The 15,078-nt window shown below is 40.2% G+C and overlaps 2 protein-coding genes across 2 annotated transcripts in view; both read right to left on the reverse strand.

The window, feature by feature from the left end:
* igf2bp3 (insulin-like growth factor 2 mRNA binding protein 3) overlaps positions 1–420 on the reverse strand; it is a 39,822-nt gene extending 39,402 nt beyond the window's left edge. The window contains exon 1 of the mRNA XM_024440985.2: positions 332–420. The gene's annotated coding sequence lies outside the window, so the exon portion shown is untranslated. The remainder of the gene's footprint in view (positions 1–331) is intronic.
* Positions 421–8,081: 7,661 nt separating this feature from the next.
* On the reverse strand, positions 8,082–14,141 carry tra2a (transformer 2 alpha homolog). The gene is made up of 9 exons (XM_024440986.2): positions 13,984–14,141; positions 12,261–12,388; positions 11,965–12,109; positions 11,421–11,480; positions 10,960–11,148; positions 9,569–9,684; positions 9,092–9,277; positions 8,789–8,859; positions 8,082–8,675 (listed from the first exon to the last, which is right to left on the reverse strand). Exons 1-9 carry the CDS (start codon positions 14,017–14,019, stop codon positions 8,665–8,667), a joined length of 942 nt encoding a protein of 313 aa, XP_024296754.1. The 5' UTR covers positions 14,020–14,141; the 3' UTR covers positions 8,082–8,664.
* Between the last annotated feature and the right edge of the window lie 937 nt (positions 14,142–15,078).

Genomic DNA, 15,078 nt, shown 5'->3' on the forward strand with positions numbered 1-15,078 from the left:
CTAGATTCAATTAGTGTTAACATTCATCAAAAGCATGGACTTTCATTTTATGGTGAACATAAAAAGGTATGAAGAAATTTGAATGGAATAATAATAGAATGAACGTGTAATCCATTACATTTAATTTGAAACATATGGATGGCCACTGTTCAATAGTGTCTTACACACACATACCAGAGCAGGATAGCCCATCATTTAACCCATATCTATACCATTTGTGCATGCATATAGTTTATTCAACTTTTAAATCGTGTGTAGGCATTGCCAACACGTCATGGCATACTGCTAAAATACCTTCTTCAAATGTATAACTGCAGGAAAAGTTACTTACTCGTTTCTAGACAACATAAGAACAATTGAGTTTCATGGACATGTTCATGTTAGGTAAAAAGAAGCGAACTGGAATTGCCAAAGCCTAAAACGGTAGGCCCTCCGCTTTGGCACTGGCAGCACCTTAAATTGACATACTCTATGCTGGCCAAACATAGAGTGCGCTCCTATTGGTTGGAAAGACTGACCAATCAGAGAGCTCATTCTCGCTCTCTACTACTCTCGCTGGATCGAGCTCAGAGTGTTCATTCATTGGCTCTTCTTGTACGGCTGTTCTATATGAATCAGCGCGCGATTTTTTTTTTCCACTGTTAATGGAAAAAGGTAATAGCACGTTCCTAATCTAACGAAATAATTAAGATGCGACTAGATACATGTTAGGCTACTCCACAAGAACAGTCCCATTATTTGTGTTGGTCAATGAGAAAGTTGGAGATGGAAATCTTATATAAAAGAAAAAGGTAAAAGAGGTAAATTAGATGGTTTCAAACACCTCTATTAGGCCTACATGTTCGTCTGCTTCGCACATTCACTTGTAATGTATTAAATGGTAAAAATAAGGATGTCATCTTTTCCTCACCATAAAAGTCTACTTGCCTTTCAATAAACAATAAACAACCGTGTAATTAATTCGTTTAGTTCAATAGTCTAGCCTATTCGTTCAGTAAACCCGCACAATTTAGTCGATTTATTCAATGAGCCCAACTCTAATTCTATTTGTTGTGAAATAACACAATGTTTATATAAGACACTTTTCTGGAAATGTGAAATATACTATGTGTTCATATAGATAAAATATTGGACTATCAGTGTGACTTAGATTCTATACTTTGTTTACATTCAACCAATGTACGCAGTCCTTCTCTTCGCTACCATTCCAGGCTTGTACAATGAGCTCAGAAACTGCAAAGTGGTGAATATATCCGTGAAGAATGTACAGAAAAAGACCCCGCCCACATTCTTTGAGGAAAACTTTATTCCTTAGGGCTAAACAGGCATAAATAAAGAAAGATTCATATACCAAAGACTGCGTCTTGCATGGAATGATTTGAGATTTTTAAGAATGGAAAGCACACGGGGACCATCGGTGAGATTTTAAGACCAAATACGATTATATTTAATTCCATAATGACGCAATGTTTAAGTTTAAACAATAGGCTATGTATTTCTGTGTCGTGATGTGGAGGATAAATGTCTCATTCGTTCCCGTCTTTTAGTGAAAAAGGGGAACCGTTTCTATGTATTTATACTTCAGTCGAATATCTCGAATCATCTCTTGTAAATCTCAATGCATTCCATTGGCTGACTGCTTAAGCTAGAATGTATGGTGCATTCTTGTCGTGAACGCCATGTTGTACTGAATATTGAAAAAACGTGTGTGAGAACTTTTCTCCAAAGATTTATGTAATCGATATGGTACGGATAAATAACTTATTGCGACCAGCATTCATAGATTACACTTCAATTGCATTAAATGTGCCTTACATTTGAACGTTTTTTCGAAATAGATTTGGTATTTTCCCCTGTGAGGTCACCCTATAGACTTTCACTAGTCTTCTGCACAGAAAATGGCGGTGTTCTGCCTAGGTCTACTTCAATGATCATTCTAAAAACAATATATTTTATTGATAACGAAAGGTTCTAAGTGAATGACAAAATGAAATAAATTAACATTTAAGTTCAGAACACTGTTTGTGCCCTTTATATATTTCTTTATCAAACGTTTTATGTTGAAGACATTTTTGCTTTGGATTCTATCCATTCAATTTGTTGTTCAAGACCCTTTTTGCCAGTCTCTGCATCTAGGCCTATTTTATGTGAATGTAAGTGTGATCTTTTCAATTAGTGAAGCATAGTATAGCTGGTGAAAATGTTCACCAATGTTTATTGTCATAAACTTACAAATAGCTTAGGAAATGGGACTTTTAGGAATGTTATAAGAATTCAATATTTGTTTGATAACAGCAGTTAACTTGTTGTTAGAAACCTGTCCAGAAAATAGTATTTCAGACACTGTACAATATTACATGAAACAACAAATCAACTGATTTGATTTATATGTCAGCTAATTTTCTTGATAGAAATGATTTCTAGTATCAAGTTGCAGTATATCGTCATTTCATGGTAGATTTTCTTTACTACAATTCAATACAGAAAACACATTTATGAACGAAACCCTCAGAGAATATTATGCATATTCATTTCATTTCTGTTCAAGTAACCTCATGAATTGAAAATGAATCTAAATATTGTTTATTAATTAAATGATATCAAATGAGTTCCTGAGTGGACTTAAGGTGACATGGAACTGACCTAAACTCTGATGCAAACTACACTTCAAGTCACTTAATCTGAACACTTCCAAGCATACATTACTTATATATTACAATAGGCTATGTTCATTTATTCACTCATTTCCAGTTAATTTTGGAATTGACATATAATTCATTTGTGATCAATGTTTGATTTTGGTGTATTTTGAAACAGTTATTTATTGGTGTTGTATTAAACAACTGTACCTAGTGCCTCTTGTAAAATGTACTATATAACACACACATTCATTTCTAAGAAGATAACACAAAACACTTCAGAGAGATAGTTTTCTGAAGTTCAGACCAAGCCTCTGCATGCTAAGTTTGAAAAGCAAACATATTGAAACACATCTCGCCAATATAACCAATCCTGGCCTGCACGCTGGTAATTCTTTTTATTAACAATAAGTGGAAATTTAGCAGAGTGCAACATTCAGAATGTTGAGGACAGAAGTGTGATGAATAGAGTGTAATAACTTACGTATTGCATGATAGTGGATCATGTCTGTTCTATATTCTAGAATGTACATCATGTTTTAAACTGACATGGTGTGAAATTTGCACCCAGAATCAGAATCACGTTTATTGTCCTACAAGAGGAAACTCTTGAATTGGCCTTTGGTAATTGGAAAATGGATATTGTCTGATTTAATTTAGGTACTACATAATCATACTGAATAATAACACTGAGTAAAAGTACCTAGTTCTTTGGTGTTTACAGATCTGAAAGAGACAGATAGGTTTAAGCAATATGGCAGAGAATGCATTAGATTGCTTTCACCATGTTGCTTACACCTTTCAAATTTGAAAACACAGAAGCGGTAGGAGCTTGGGTAGTTTTGGAACCGGACAGAACTACTCATTAGGAATGCACTATATAGGGATTATGGCTGCTCTTTGAGACCTAATTTATGCCTCTGACCATGAGGTCAGGGAATAGCCTATCAACTCATCTTGACTGTGAGGCAGAGACAAATATGGTGGATAAATATAGATAGTTCACTCAGGTCGTTTTTCCATTGGAAAAAAAATGGTCAGTTCCAGCCTACTTAACTGGGTGTCTCCCATAGACACCAATGCAATAGCAGCTGGGTCTGGTCTACTTCATTGACTTTCATCTTCCGTCTCTGGCAGAGGTTATCCTTGCTCCACTGTTTCTCCTTGCAGACATATAGCAGAGATAGCCGTGCAGTTATTGGGGTTCAACCTCAAGGGCCACTCATTTGGTTTCCACTCATGTTAAAGTAACTTTTACATTTCCTGAAACAACTTTGTTTTATTGGTTTAAGCTCAGCATGTTTGATTCACCAGTGTTTGGATATGATTTAATTGGCTATGATGTTTCCCCAGTCTCATCCAGTGAAGGCCTTACCATCCTGCAGGTAAAACTTACTCTTCTGTCTGCATTTGTCCCCTATAATGAATTTTCAACCATGTTTGCATTACTATTCACCAGCAGATGGTGGTGCTGATAAAGGCGGTCAAAGGCGGTCACTTGCTTTGGCAATGTTAACACATGTTTCCCATGCCAATAAAGCCCTTGAATTGAATTGAATTGAATTGAAAGGTGAAAGTGGTCTTATGACATGTGTTTACCCTCTTTCAAACATGTGCAACTCTACTGTAATTCAACTATTTATTTTCAAAGATAGCCTCAAAATATTACCTAATTCCCTGTAGCCATTCCCCTTGCAAGGGGAAGATGAAACTCTATTGGTCAACATAAACTAGTAGGGCTGGTCAGTTTATTAATATTTTCCCTTGTAACTGTATCTTGGATTAAAAATAATTTGCTCTTAAAACAAACTGTAGCATTATTTTCTAATGTTTATGTTCCTGACCCTATAGTAACCACAGTGTCGTCAATGGTGTGATGGTAGCCATTACCCACTTCAGTGGGCTCCTGTGTCATTAGTTTCAAGGTCTCCCGATACTCCAGATTTGTGGTTTCCACCCCACCCCTCTATCACTGCTTCTGATCAGTCAACTAGCCTGCCTGAATCACAAATGCTCTTCATTTGCACATCTTATTTACCCTTCCTCCTCTCCATACCAATATGTGTGTTAATTAGATTGATGGTCCCCCCAACTGATCACACAATTGACTGTGTGGATCACACCCATTCTGTTGAGCATTTTCTCAGACAAGTTGTGTCACTCTCTGTCTGATTGGATTATTCAGCGTGGCAGATAGAAATGCAATTCATAGAGCTGAGCTGAAACACAATCCCTGTGGTCTATTCTACATGACAGAGAAATGATCTGTTTCACACCAGGCAATTTCAATCTGAACTTCCTGTAGTTGTGCCCTCTTGAGGATTGAAGACAGAAAAAATGGAAATTACTGCTCTATTTTCAGTTATGTGGACAACAGATTATTTCTGTGGAGTGTATTGCATAGATACATAGGTGTCTGACTGTAAAATCTCCTTCCAGACTCGCATTAAGCATCTCCAATCCAAAATCTAATCTAGAATTGGTTTCCTATACCGCAACAAAGCCTCCTTCACTCATGCTGCCAAGCATACCCTCGTAAAACTGACCATCCTACCGATCCTCGACTTTGGTGATGTCATCTATAAAAATGCCTCCAACACTCTACTCAACAAACTGGATGCAGTCTATCACAGTGCCATCTATTTTGTCACCAAAGCCCCATACACTACCCACCATTGCGACCTGTACACTCTCGTTGGTTGGCCCTCGCTTCATACTTGTCGCCAAACCCACTGGCTACAGGTTATCTACAAGTCTCTGCTAGGTAAAGCCCCACCTTATCTCAGCTCACTGGTCACCATCGCAGAACCCACTCGTAGAACGCACTCCAGCAGGTACAGTGGGGCAAAAAAGTATTTAGTCAGCCACCAATTGTGCAAGTTCCTCCCACTTAAAAAGATAAGAGGCCTGTAATTTTCATCATAGGTACACTTCAACTATGACAGACAAAATGAGAAAAATACATCCAGAAAATCACATTGTAGGATTTTTTATGAATTTATTTGCAAATTATGGTGGAAAATAAGTATTTGGTCACCTACAAACAAGCAAGATTTCTGGCTCTCACAGACCTGTAACTTCTTCTTTAAGAGTCTCCTCTGTCCTCCACTCGTTACCTGTATTAATGGCACCTGTTTGAACTTGTTATCAGTATAAAATCATCTGTCCACAACCTCAAACAGTCACACTCCAAACTCCATTATGGCCAAGACCAAAGAGCTGTCAAAGGACACCAGAAACAAAATTGTAGACCTACACCAGGCTGGGAAGACTGAATCTGCAATAGGTAAGCAGCTTGGTTTGAAGAAATCAACTGTGGGAGCATTTATTAGAAAGTGGAAGACATACAAGACCACTGATAATCTCCCTCGATCTGGGGCTCCACGCAAGATCTCACCCTGTGGGGTCAAAATGATCACAAGAACAGTGAGCAAAAATCCCAGAACCACACGGGGGGACCTAGTGAATGACCTGCAGAGAGCTGGGACCAAAGTAACAAAGCCTACCATCAGTAACACACTACGCCACCAGGGACTCAAATCCTGCAGTGCCAGACGTGTTCCCCTGCTTAAGCCAGTACATGTCCAGACTTACAGAAAACATTTGACCTCAGTCATTGCCAACAAAGGGTATATAACAAAGTATTGAGATGAACTTTTGTTATTGACCAAATACTTATTTTCCACCATAATTTGCAAATAAATTCATAAAAATCCTACAATGTGATTTTCTGGATTTTTTTCTCTCATTTTGGCTGTCATAGTTGAAGTGTACCTATGATGAAAATTACAGGCCTGTCTCACCTTTTTTAAGTGGGAGAACTTGCACAATTGGTGGCTGACTAAATACATTTTTGCACCACTGTATATCTCAGTGGGCACCCCCAAAGCCAATTCCTCCTTTGGTCATCTTTCCTTCCAATTCTCTGCTGCCATTGACTGGAATGAACTGCAAAAATCTCTGAAGCTGGAGACTCACATCTCCCTCACTAGCTTTAAGCACCCGCTGTCAGAGCAGCTCACAGCACCTGTACATAGCCCATCTGTAAACAGCCCATCTACCTACCTCATCCCCATACAGTATTTTTTTTATCTTGCTCCTTTGCACCCCAGTATCTCTACATGCACATTCATCTTCTGCACATCTACCATTCCAGTGTTTTAATTGCTATATTGTAATTACTTCGCCACCATTGCCTATTTATTGCCTTAACTCCCTTATCTTACCTCATTTCCACTCACTGTATATAGACTTGTTTTCTTTTGTTCTACTGTATTATTGACTATGTTTTTTCATTCCATGTGTAACGCTGTGTTCTTCTATGTGTCGAATTGCAATGCTTTATCTTGGCAGTAGCCTACCTGGTTAAATAAACAAATAGAGCAGACTCTAATGCCCAAAAAAGTTTTAAAATGGGCAGCGCCATTGAGAACTTTCACAAATTTGAAGTAATCAACTGGGGAGTCTTGCTATGGGTTAAGGAAGGATCACATAATTCCATCCAGGTCATCAGTAGGTATCAGCCAATGAAGTCTACTCATGACGCAACATTCCATAACTGCAGGTAGCAGTAAATCGCCAACCTTTACCTATTCAAACACACTCCAGGTGGCAGTATGCACCCTTTGTTTACCAACTCAGAATTGAAGAAACTTGACGACTTCAAAATGGAGATGGCCTCAATGGCACCATAATGGGGCACAAACAATGCTGTGTCCTCTCTATAGTGTATTGCAATCTGCAGTGTTGTGAATGCTTCACAGTGCTGAACACACCCTAGAAAAAGGAGTTGGACTAGTGTATCATTACATAGTAAAACAGATAGGAAGCGTGATTTTTCACGTGTTTGATCAGAGATTTAAAAAAAAATCTTTATTTAACTAAGCAAGTCAGTTAATAAGAACAAATTCTTATTTTCAGCCTAGGAACAGTGGGTTAACTGCCTGTTCAGGGGCAGAACGACAGATTTGTACCTTGTCAGCTCGGGGATTTGAACTTGCAACCTTCCGGTTACTAGTCCAACGCTCTAACCACTAGGCTACCCTGCCGCTGAATACAATGAAAAACAGGAAAGAGGATATAAGCTTGAGAAGTAGGCATATTTCAGTAAAACGATAAATGTCTGAAAAGCAATGGCCACATTTATCAATCATGAGCAGCACAAATGTTTGTACCATTCTTATGAGCATTTCTTTCGCATGTTATCACATTTCTGTTACTCCAACAGGAAAACAGAAATCTTGTGTGGGTTTTGGTATTTCTCCACAGAAGATATTTGAAATTGTATGCATGTTGATTAGGATGTGCATTGTAGTCTAGAAGTTCTTAATATCAATATAAACAAAACATCTGTAATGACTAATGCATATCTATGAGACATTTTTAGTGGTACCCCCACGGCTTCACTTTCATATCAGAATCAAGCTCAATCACCATCACACATCAAGATTTGGGTTTTTATTTTCATAAAAAGAAAAAATCATACATCTAAATAAAAATCTCCGGAGGTATCCCGACAATAAACAACCAACTCAAAAACGAAGACCCTCCTCAATCCACTGATTCATTTCACATTTCCTCCTACTAAAACCAAAAAGCCTGTTTGAATACTTTGAATATTAAATACATCCTTTCTTCCCATGAGGTAATCACTGATCTGTCAAGGCTGGATTTGTGAAAGCAATAAAATGTATACCATGCTTCCACTTATACAGTCACTTACAGATCAGTGATGGAGAAGGGTACGTTCTAAAGACACTCAAAACAGGCTCAATTAGTTTCATTACCACCCTCTAGGTCTTTAGCAAACACTACATGGATGCATCGAAAAGTTTTAAAAAATGAAGACATCTACAGCACGTAAACAAACGACTGACTCTCTGTCCGAACTCTGACTTTCGTTCTAAGTCACAGAGGAGATTTTGTCTGTTGATAAACACTTTAGTTAGCTTGACAAAGCTCCCAAACGGCTCTGTTCCAATGTGGGTCACGAAGAAAAGGAAAACTTAATCTTGATGGAAGTCTGTTAGTATCGTCCTGCAAAGAGACAATGACGCATGTTAGTGTCTAAGGCTTTCTCAGACATCAAACACCAGAGTATGGTTTAAAAAGTTTACAAAAGCTGTTGAGGTGTTTGTGTGTGTACTTACGTGGGCTGTATGAGCGAGACCTGGAGCGTGACCTGTATCGACTATAGTAGGGAGAGGGAGAGCGCCTGCGACTAAGAGAGAGAACAAAAAGATGTACACTAGCGTAAGAAGGAATAACTCACAATATTAGCCAGCATTGGACAAGTAACCCCATTCATCCCCTCAAATTTAACATGAACAATGTTGAGTTAGACCGATGGGGGAAAAAATAGAATATTTTTATTCCAAATATATTTGTAGCTACTTAAGGTTATCTCCAATGTGAATCTCTTGAATAAAGTCAACATCCTGAGTATAACTCACCTGTACTTGTCGTACTCGTCATATCTGTCATATCCCCGGTCTCCCCGATCGTATCCACGGTCATATCCACGGTCGTAGCCACCGCCCCGTCGATCATCATATCGGTCGTACGAGTCCCGGCCCCTCCTCCCTCCACCGCTGCTGCCACTGTTTCGCTCTCCTCCACCACCACCACCACCACCATTACTGAAGAAGGGACAAGTTCATGTTTACTGAGAGTTACAAGATTCCCTAAAACAATCCTTGTCTGCATCCGATATGGCACCAGGTTCCCTATATAAGGGACAGGACGCCATTTCAGACACAACCCATAACTACCAATAAGCTAAGTAATACTATCCCCCAGTATCACTACTTCACACAACGACATCCAAGAAAGAAAAAACAGACACACAATACCCACAGGAGACAGAACACTGGCAGCAAGACATCTGTAAAAATCACACAATGAGCAGAGATTAACCATCCTATACTTACTGTGTGGGTCGGCCCATGTAGATGCCAGGCGTAGGGGTGTGGGCCCTCTTGGTGATGGAAAAGTCCACTCTGATACGTCTCCCGTCCAGCTCCATACCGTTGGCACGCTCCATCGCCTAGAAAAAAAAGACGAGGAACCAAATGATAAGTTTAAAATCAGTTACTCTGAAAATGAGCTTCTCTCCATCTCAACTCTGGGTTCTACTTGCCCAGGGATAGTTTTGGGGTGAAGGGTAAAGACACGGTTTAATGCGCACGCATACTGAGCATGGCTTGCACTGTCCCATTGAGCCAGCATAACCGTTGAGACTGCTTCACCGATAGAAATCCCAGATCACGCTTGTAGACGATGTCATGGTGACGTTGGCTAGCTAAGCTCATATGCAGAAAAACGTCATCGGGTCTAACGTATCACACCGAACTGCGCATGTGCAGGCCTTCAAATTAAATGCATTCCTTCGATATAAAGTTGTCACTGTCACGAGGTTTGAGTAACATTTTCAGTTACTTAAGACATTGTCGCAAATCCAAGCTGTGCCTTTAGATTTCAAGAAAATGAAGTAAGAATGACTTCTCAAACCGCAAACCCCGTCTACAGAGTCTGCTTCGCAAGCAATCCTCAAAGTCTTGCGATGATGGGCCTCTGGGTTTAGAACCTTCACCACAGTGAAGAGTTCCATGTGACTGGTACCAAGGCGAACTTTGAGTGGCAGGCCTGACACCTGGTGGTGCTTATGAGTAGTCACACCTAACACAACAGATACAATATCAAAGCTAATGCATAGACTAGTCAGCGTACAATATCAATTGTTCAAGATGAATTAGCAAATGAACAGGATTTTGAACCTTTTAGATTTTCAAGGATTGAGGAATAAGGCGTTTGACACCACAAGTTACCGTCGACTCTTAGGTATTACTGTATGACCCAATGATTAGCAGTACTTCTTATGACGATAAAATTGGTTCTGAATAAGAAATCACCTTTTCCCCCAAACTCTCCCTCAATTAATCTTTCCTAGATTCCCCTTCCCTTTCATCTTCATTAAAACCCATTGGACAAGAAGGTTTGAGGGCAGGGACTTAGACATCTCTACTCCAATAGGGGAGTCAGGTAGTGGTTTGAGTGTTGGGCCAGTAACCGAAAGGTTGCTAGATCGAATCCCCGAGCTGACAAGGTATAATTCTGTATTTCTGCCCCTGAACAAGGCAGTTAACCCACTGTTCCTAGGCTGTCATTGTGAATAATAATTTGTTCTTAACTGACTTGCCTAGTTAAATAAAGGTTAATTAAAAACATTTTTAAAATAGGTTGAGGAGCAAGGAGAGAGGATGCAATAATCGAGGAAAGGCAAATTGCGAAAGAGGCCCAGACTACTACGTTTGTTCCATACCTCCTTGGAGTCGTCGATCCTCTCGAAGTAGACGAAGGCAAAGCCGCGGGAGCGCCCGGTGCGCTGGTCATACACCACGTTAACCCCGGCCAGCGGGCCATACCGGCCAAACACTTCCCTCAGGTCCTTCTCCGTGGTGTACAGGCTCAGCCCGAACACCCCCAGGCACTGGTTGGGGTCAGGGTTTGCCTGGAGGTCAAAGGGGTCAGATTTCACAACAGCTGATAGGAACAAGTAGATTACCAGCCACTGGGAGTAGCATGTGAGTTACCTGTAAATCACTCATTGTCTCAGTCCCTCTCGCTCACTTACACACAACCCCTGATCTGAGTCATACATGGGACGGTATTCAGGAGCGTTACGGCTAGACCACAGGATTTGCATATTGAGGCCCCCCTTAACATTAAAATACTCCAGTGCTCTTCTAATGTAGAAGATAAAAGGTAAGAATGTCTACATACCCTGGCATCCTCATCACCTCCTGCTCCCTGAACGAATGTCTCTTTTCTGAAGTCATGGCTCTATTGACATAGAGAGGGAGGGTTAAATAAAAGGGTTATTAAATAAGTCACAGCTTTCCGTTTCCTGTAACAGACAATACAGCTTTGGTATTTTCTATACAATACTGAGCTGTAAATTAACACTACCTACAATTAACTATGTACACACATCCTAATAAAGTTCCACAATTACAAAAGCAGCTGCAAGCCCTTAACAAATGTGACAATTTGGTATTTTCTACACCCTACTGAGCTGTTCCTCCACCACAGGGTTTCCCAACCCTCTTCTTGGTAATGTCATGTTTCACATACTAAAAACTGGAACACTTGCTGTAACTAGTTCACTAATAATCAAGCCCACGACTAGTTGAACCAGATGTGACAATTTAGGATTACAATAAATGTGAAACGTCTGGTGGTTACCAAGGAGAGGGTTGTGAAGTACTGCTCTACTTATTCAGCAGTCAGACCCTGACCTTTGACCTGTCAGCAATGTGATACTCACTCTGCTGCTGGTATGGCGGCGGTTAGGTGACTCGCTTTGGCTCTTCTTCTTCCGGTATTCTGGGCTGTAGGAACGGGACTTCTTCCGGTTGGAGGGGGAGCGAGAGCGGCTGTACCTGCGGTTGGAGTGCCTCCGAGAGCGAGACCTGGAGAGGGCCATAGGAAGGAATGAGGGAAAGGGGAGAGCAAGAGAATTGTCAACTTGACCCACAGCACATTGAGACATCACTCTCCACAAATAGAATGGAAATCAATTAGTTATTTCTGCTAAGAGAAAAAACAGGAGGACAGACTCACCTGGACTTAGAGCGGGACCGAGACTCTGAGTGTTTGGCGGCCCTGGATGGGCTCGCGGAGCCGGATCTGCTCTCTGACTTGACCCGGACAGGACTGCCACGGTCCGATTTGGATGGGGAGCGAGAGCCCTAATGTTACAGTAGCCGCGTGTTAAAGAGGGCCCCTCTTATACTTAAAACACATTACTAAGAAGGAACACACACAAGCAACTTTTCAAAGCCAGACATAAACCACTAGAGTTCATACACTGTGGAGGAAAGGGTTAGCGCTCCACCACGTCTATTACATATGATAGAGAAGATTAACAAAAAAAAAAAAATCCTTCACTTGGATTAATAATATGTTAGAACCCTGTCAATGTTAACATATCCCATGTCTCATTTTTCTACCTGGGTCAAACTAAAGTCAACATGCATTTTTAAACTATAGAAATGGAGCATAGAAGTGTAAAGACACTTGGAACATATACTGTACATTTACTTAACCTAGGGATACATTCATTCTTCCAGATTCTTTATATACTCTACTTCCTTCTCTCAGGAATTCTACTGTTCTTCGTCGTTCTTCTTTTTTCCATTTTCATTTTCTGATTCCGGGTTCTCTCTTCCCCAAATTGAAACCATTTTCACCTTTAGCCATACACACTGCAAGCGCTTCTATATCTGACCACCAATCTTCAAGTTTCATTCATTTTCCCCTTCCCACTTCTATGTTCTGCTCTGTAACTGTTTTTCAAAAAAGCCTTCGTTTATTCTTGGATATTTTCTTCCACATTCTTGGATAAAACTCTTCACATCCTTCACGATCAATAACCTTAATGAAAAAAGAACATTCAATACAATTAAAGATCATGAATTTATAGAAAAATAAAAAATATTTCGTGAAATAATGAATATCTACAGCATCTATAGTATAGCAGGACAAACTATACTTGCAAAAATTGTTTAGTTATTGCCCATCATCTCATACGGGTTTAGTGATGAGTACAACTTTTCAATAGAGCAACATTGTAATACATTGTTGCAGCATAACACTGAGTAAGTGAACATTGTGAGAGGACTAGAAAACGGTTTCACTCACCATTAGTTACGATGTGGGATGTTACGTTACTTTGACCGCTAATTTATTTAGCTACAAGATTATAATGAAATATTGCTGTAAAACAGGAAAGGAAGAGTGGCTTAAGCTCAGATTGCCTGACTGCAACGACAAAGGCACCAAACTTACCTGAGAGCTATCGAATAGCGAACTCGCTCATTTCTGTGTCATATGCATAAAGTTACGTTTATGCTACCGGTAGCATCATGTACGATAACCAAAGATAGCGATAACATTAGCTAGTTAGTTAGCTAGAAACGTCACCTAGCTAGCTTGCGACGTAGCTAGTATTGTATTGTTCCGGCTGGCAACTAGAGAAAGGTAACGTTACGTAGCTACTACTATACTAGCTAACAGTAACGAACCAGTGTATCCTAGTAAGATTACAATAGTGTGCAGAACATTTTGTTTGTCTTCCTACCTTTTTAAAATTACGAATTTTGTTGCGTTAATTAACTTTAGCTGCTCAAACCGCTAATTAGCCTACTAAGCTAGCTTGCCAGAACGTTGCTAACAAAGATAGCAGGTTATTAACTTACCCTGTTAGCTAGCTAGAGTACTGTATGTAAGCAAGGGAGGAAAGATAGGACATTGTTTTGGGTTCCGTTGCAACGCTAATACTTACTCGTCCATCGAAGTTTCCATCCTCAATGTCACTCATTTTGCAAAGAGATTAACGATATAGCTAGTGAGCTAGCTAACGTTTCCAGACAAAATACAGTGTCCTCCTTTGCGCTTCTCTGCTCTTTCTCGTGGTGGAAGATGGCGGAGGAGGACGGAAGTTTTTAGTTTGTTTATCAACTGCAAATTTTGTGCCGACGTCATCTTGATTCCTGCCACGCCTGCTTTATACTACGGTTCCATAGTCCATCCATTTATTGATTCAATTCAAATGCGGATCTTGTAGGCCTATGTCTGAATAACAAACTAAGATTCTTGACCAGATGTAGCTACGGTATTACAATAGTGTTCCTGGCCATTTCTGTATGACCCAGAGGGTCCCCAAACATGTGTACCCCGATAAGCCATTGTAACTCTACCCATTTGCCATATGAACATTGTTGGAAACTGACCACCCATACCCAGCCATGGCTATTTGTCTCTTAGTTGATCAACTGCTTTGTGAATACAGAACCCATGAAATAGGAAAATATTATCTACGATAAACGATACCTTCAATGATCGATTATCCTTCACCCAAATCCAGACAGCTGATGTTCTGAAAGAGCTGCAAAATCTGGATCCTAGACAATCAGGACCCTCTCTTTCTAAAATTATCTGCAGAAATTGTTGCAACCCCTATTACTAGCCTATTCAACCTCTTTCATATCGTCGGAGATCCCCAAAGATTGGAAAGCTGCCGCGGTCATCCCCCTCTTCAAAGGGGGAGACACTCTAGACCCAAACTGTTATAGATCTATATCCATTCTGCCCTGCCTTTCTAAAATATTTGAAAGCCATGTTAATAAACAGATCACCGACCATTTCGAATCCAACCGTACATTCTCCACTATGCCATCTGGTTTCTGAGCTGGTCATGGGTGCACCTCTGCCACGCTCAAGGTTCTAAACGATATCATAACCGCCATCGATAAGAGACATTACTCTGCAGCCGTCTTCATTGACCTGGCCAAGGCTTTCGACTCTGTCAATCACTGCATTCTTATCGGCAGACTCAATAGCTTTGGCTTCTCAAATGACTCCCTCGCCTGGTTCACCA

This window comes from Oncorhynchus tshawytscha, linkage group LG13 (assembly GCF_018296145.1).
Source record: "Oncorhynchus tshawytscha isolate Ot180627B linkage group LG13, Otsh_v2.0, whole genome shotgun sequence".
Lineage (NCBI taxonomy): Eukaryota > Metazoa > Chordata > Actinopteri > Salmoniformes > Salmonidae > Oncorhynchus > Oncorhynchus tshawytscha.

Excerpts from the sequence above, each read along its gene's own strand:
- tra2a (XM_024440986.2), bottom strand. The coding sequence starts at position 14,019 with ATGAGTGACATTGAGGATGGAAACTTCGATGGACGA. Across the intron at positions 11,149-11,420 it reads GAGGTGATGAGGATGCCAGG|GCAAACCCTGACCCCAACCA; the intron begins GTATGTAGACAT and ends TTTGACCTCCAG. Across the intron at positions 8,860-9,091 it reads GACGAGTACGACAAGTACAG|TCGCAGGCGCTCTCCCTCTC; the intron begins GTGAGTTATACT and ends TCTCTCTCTTAG.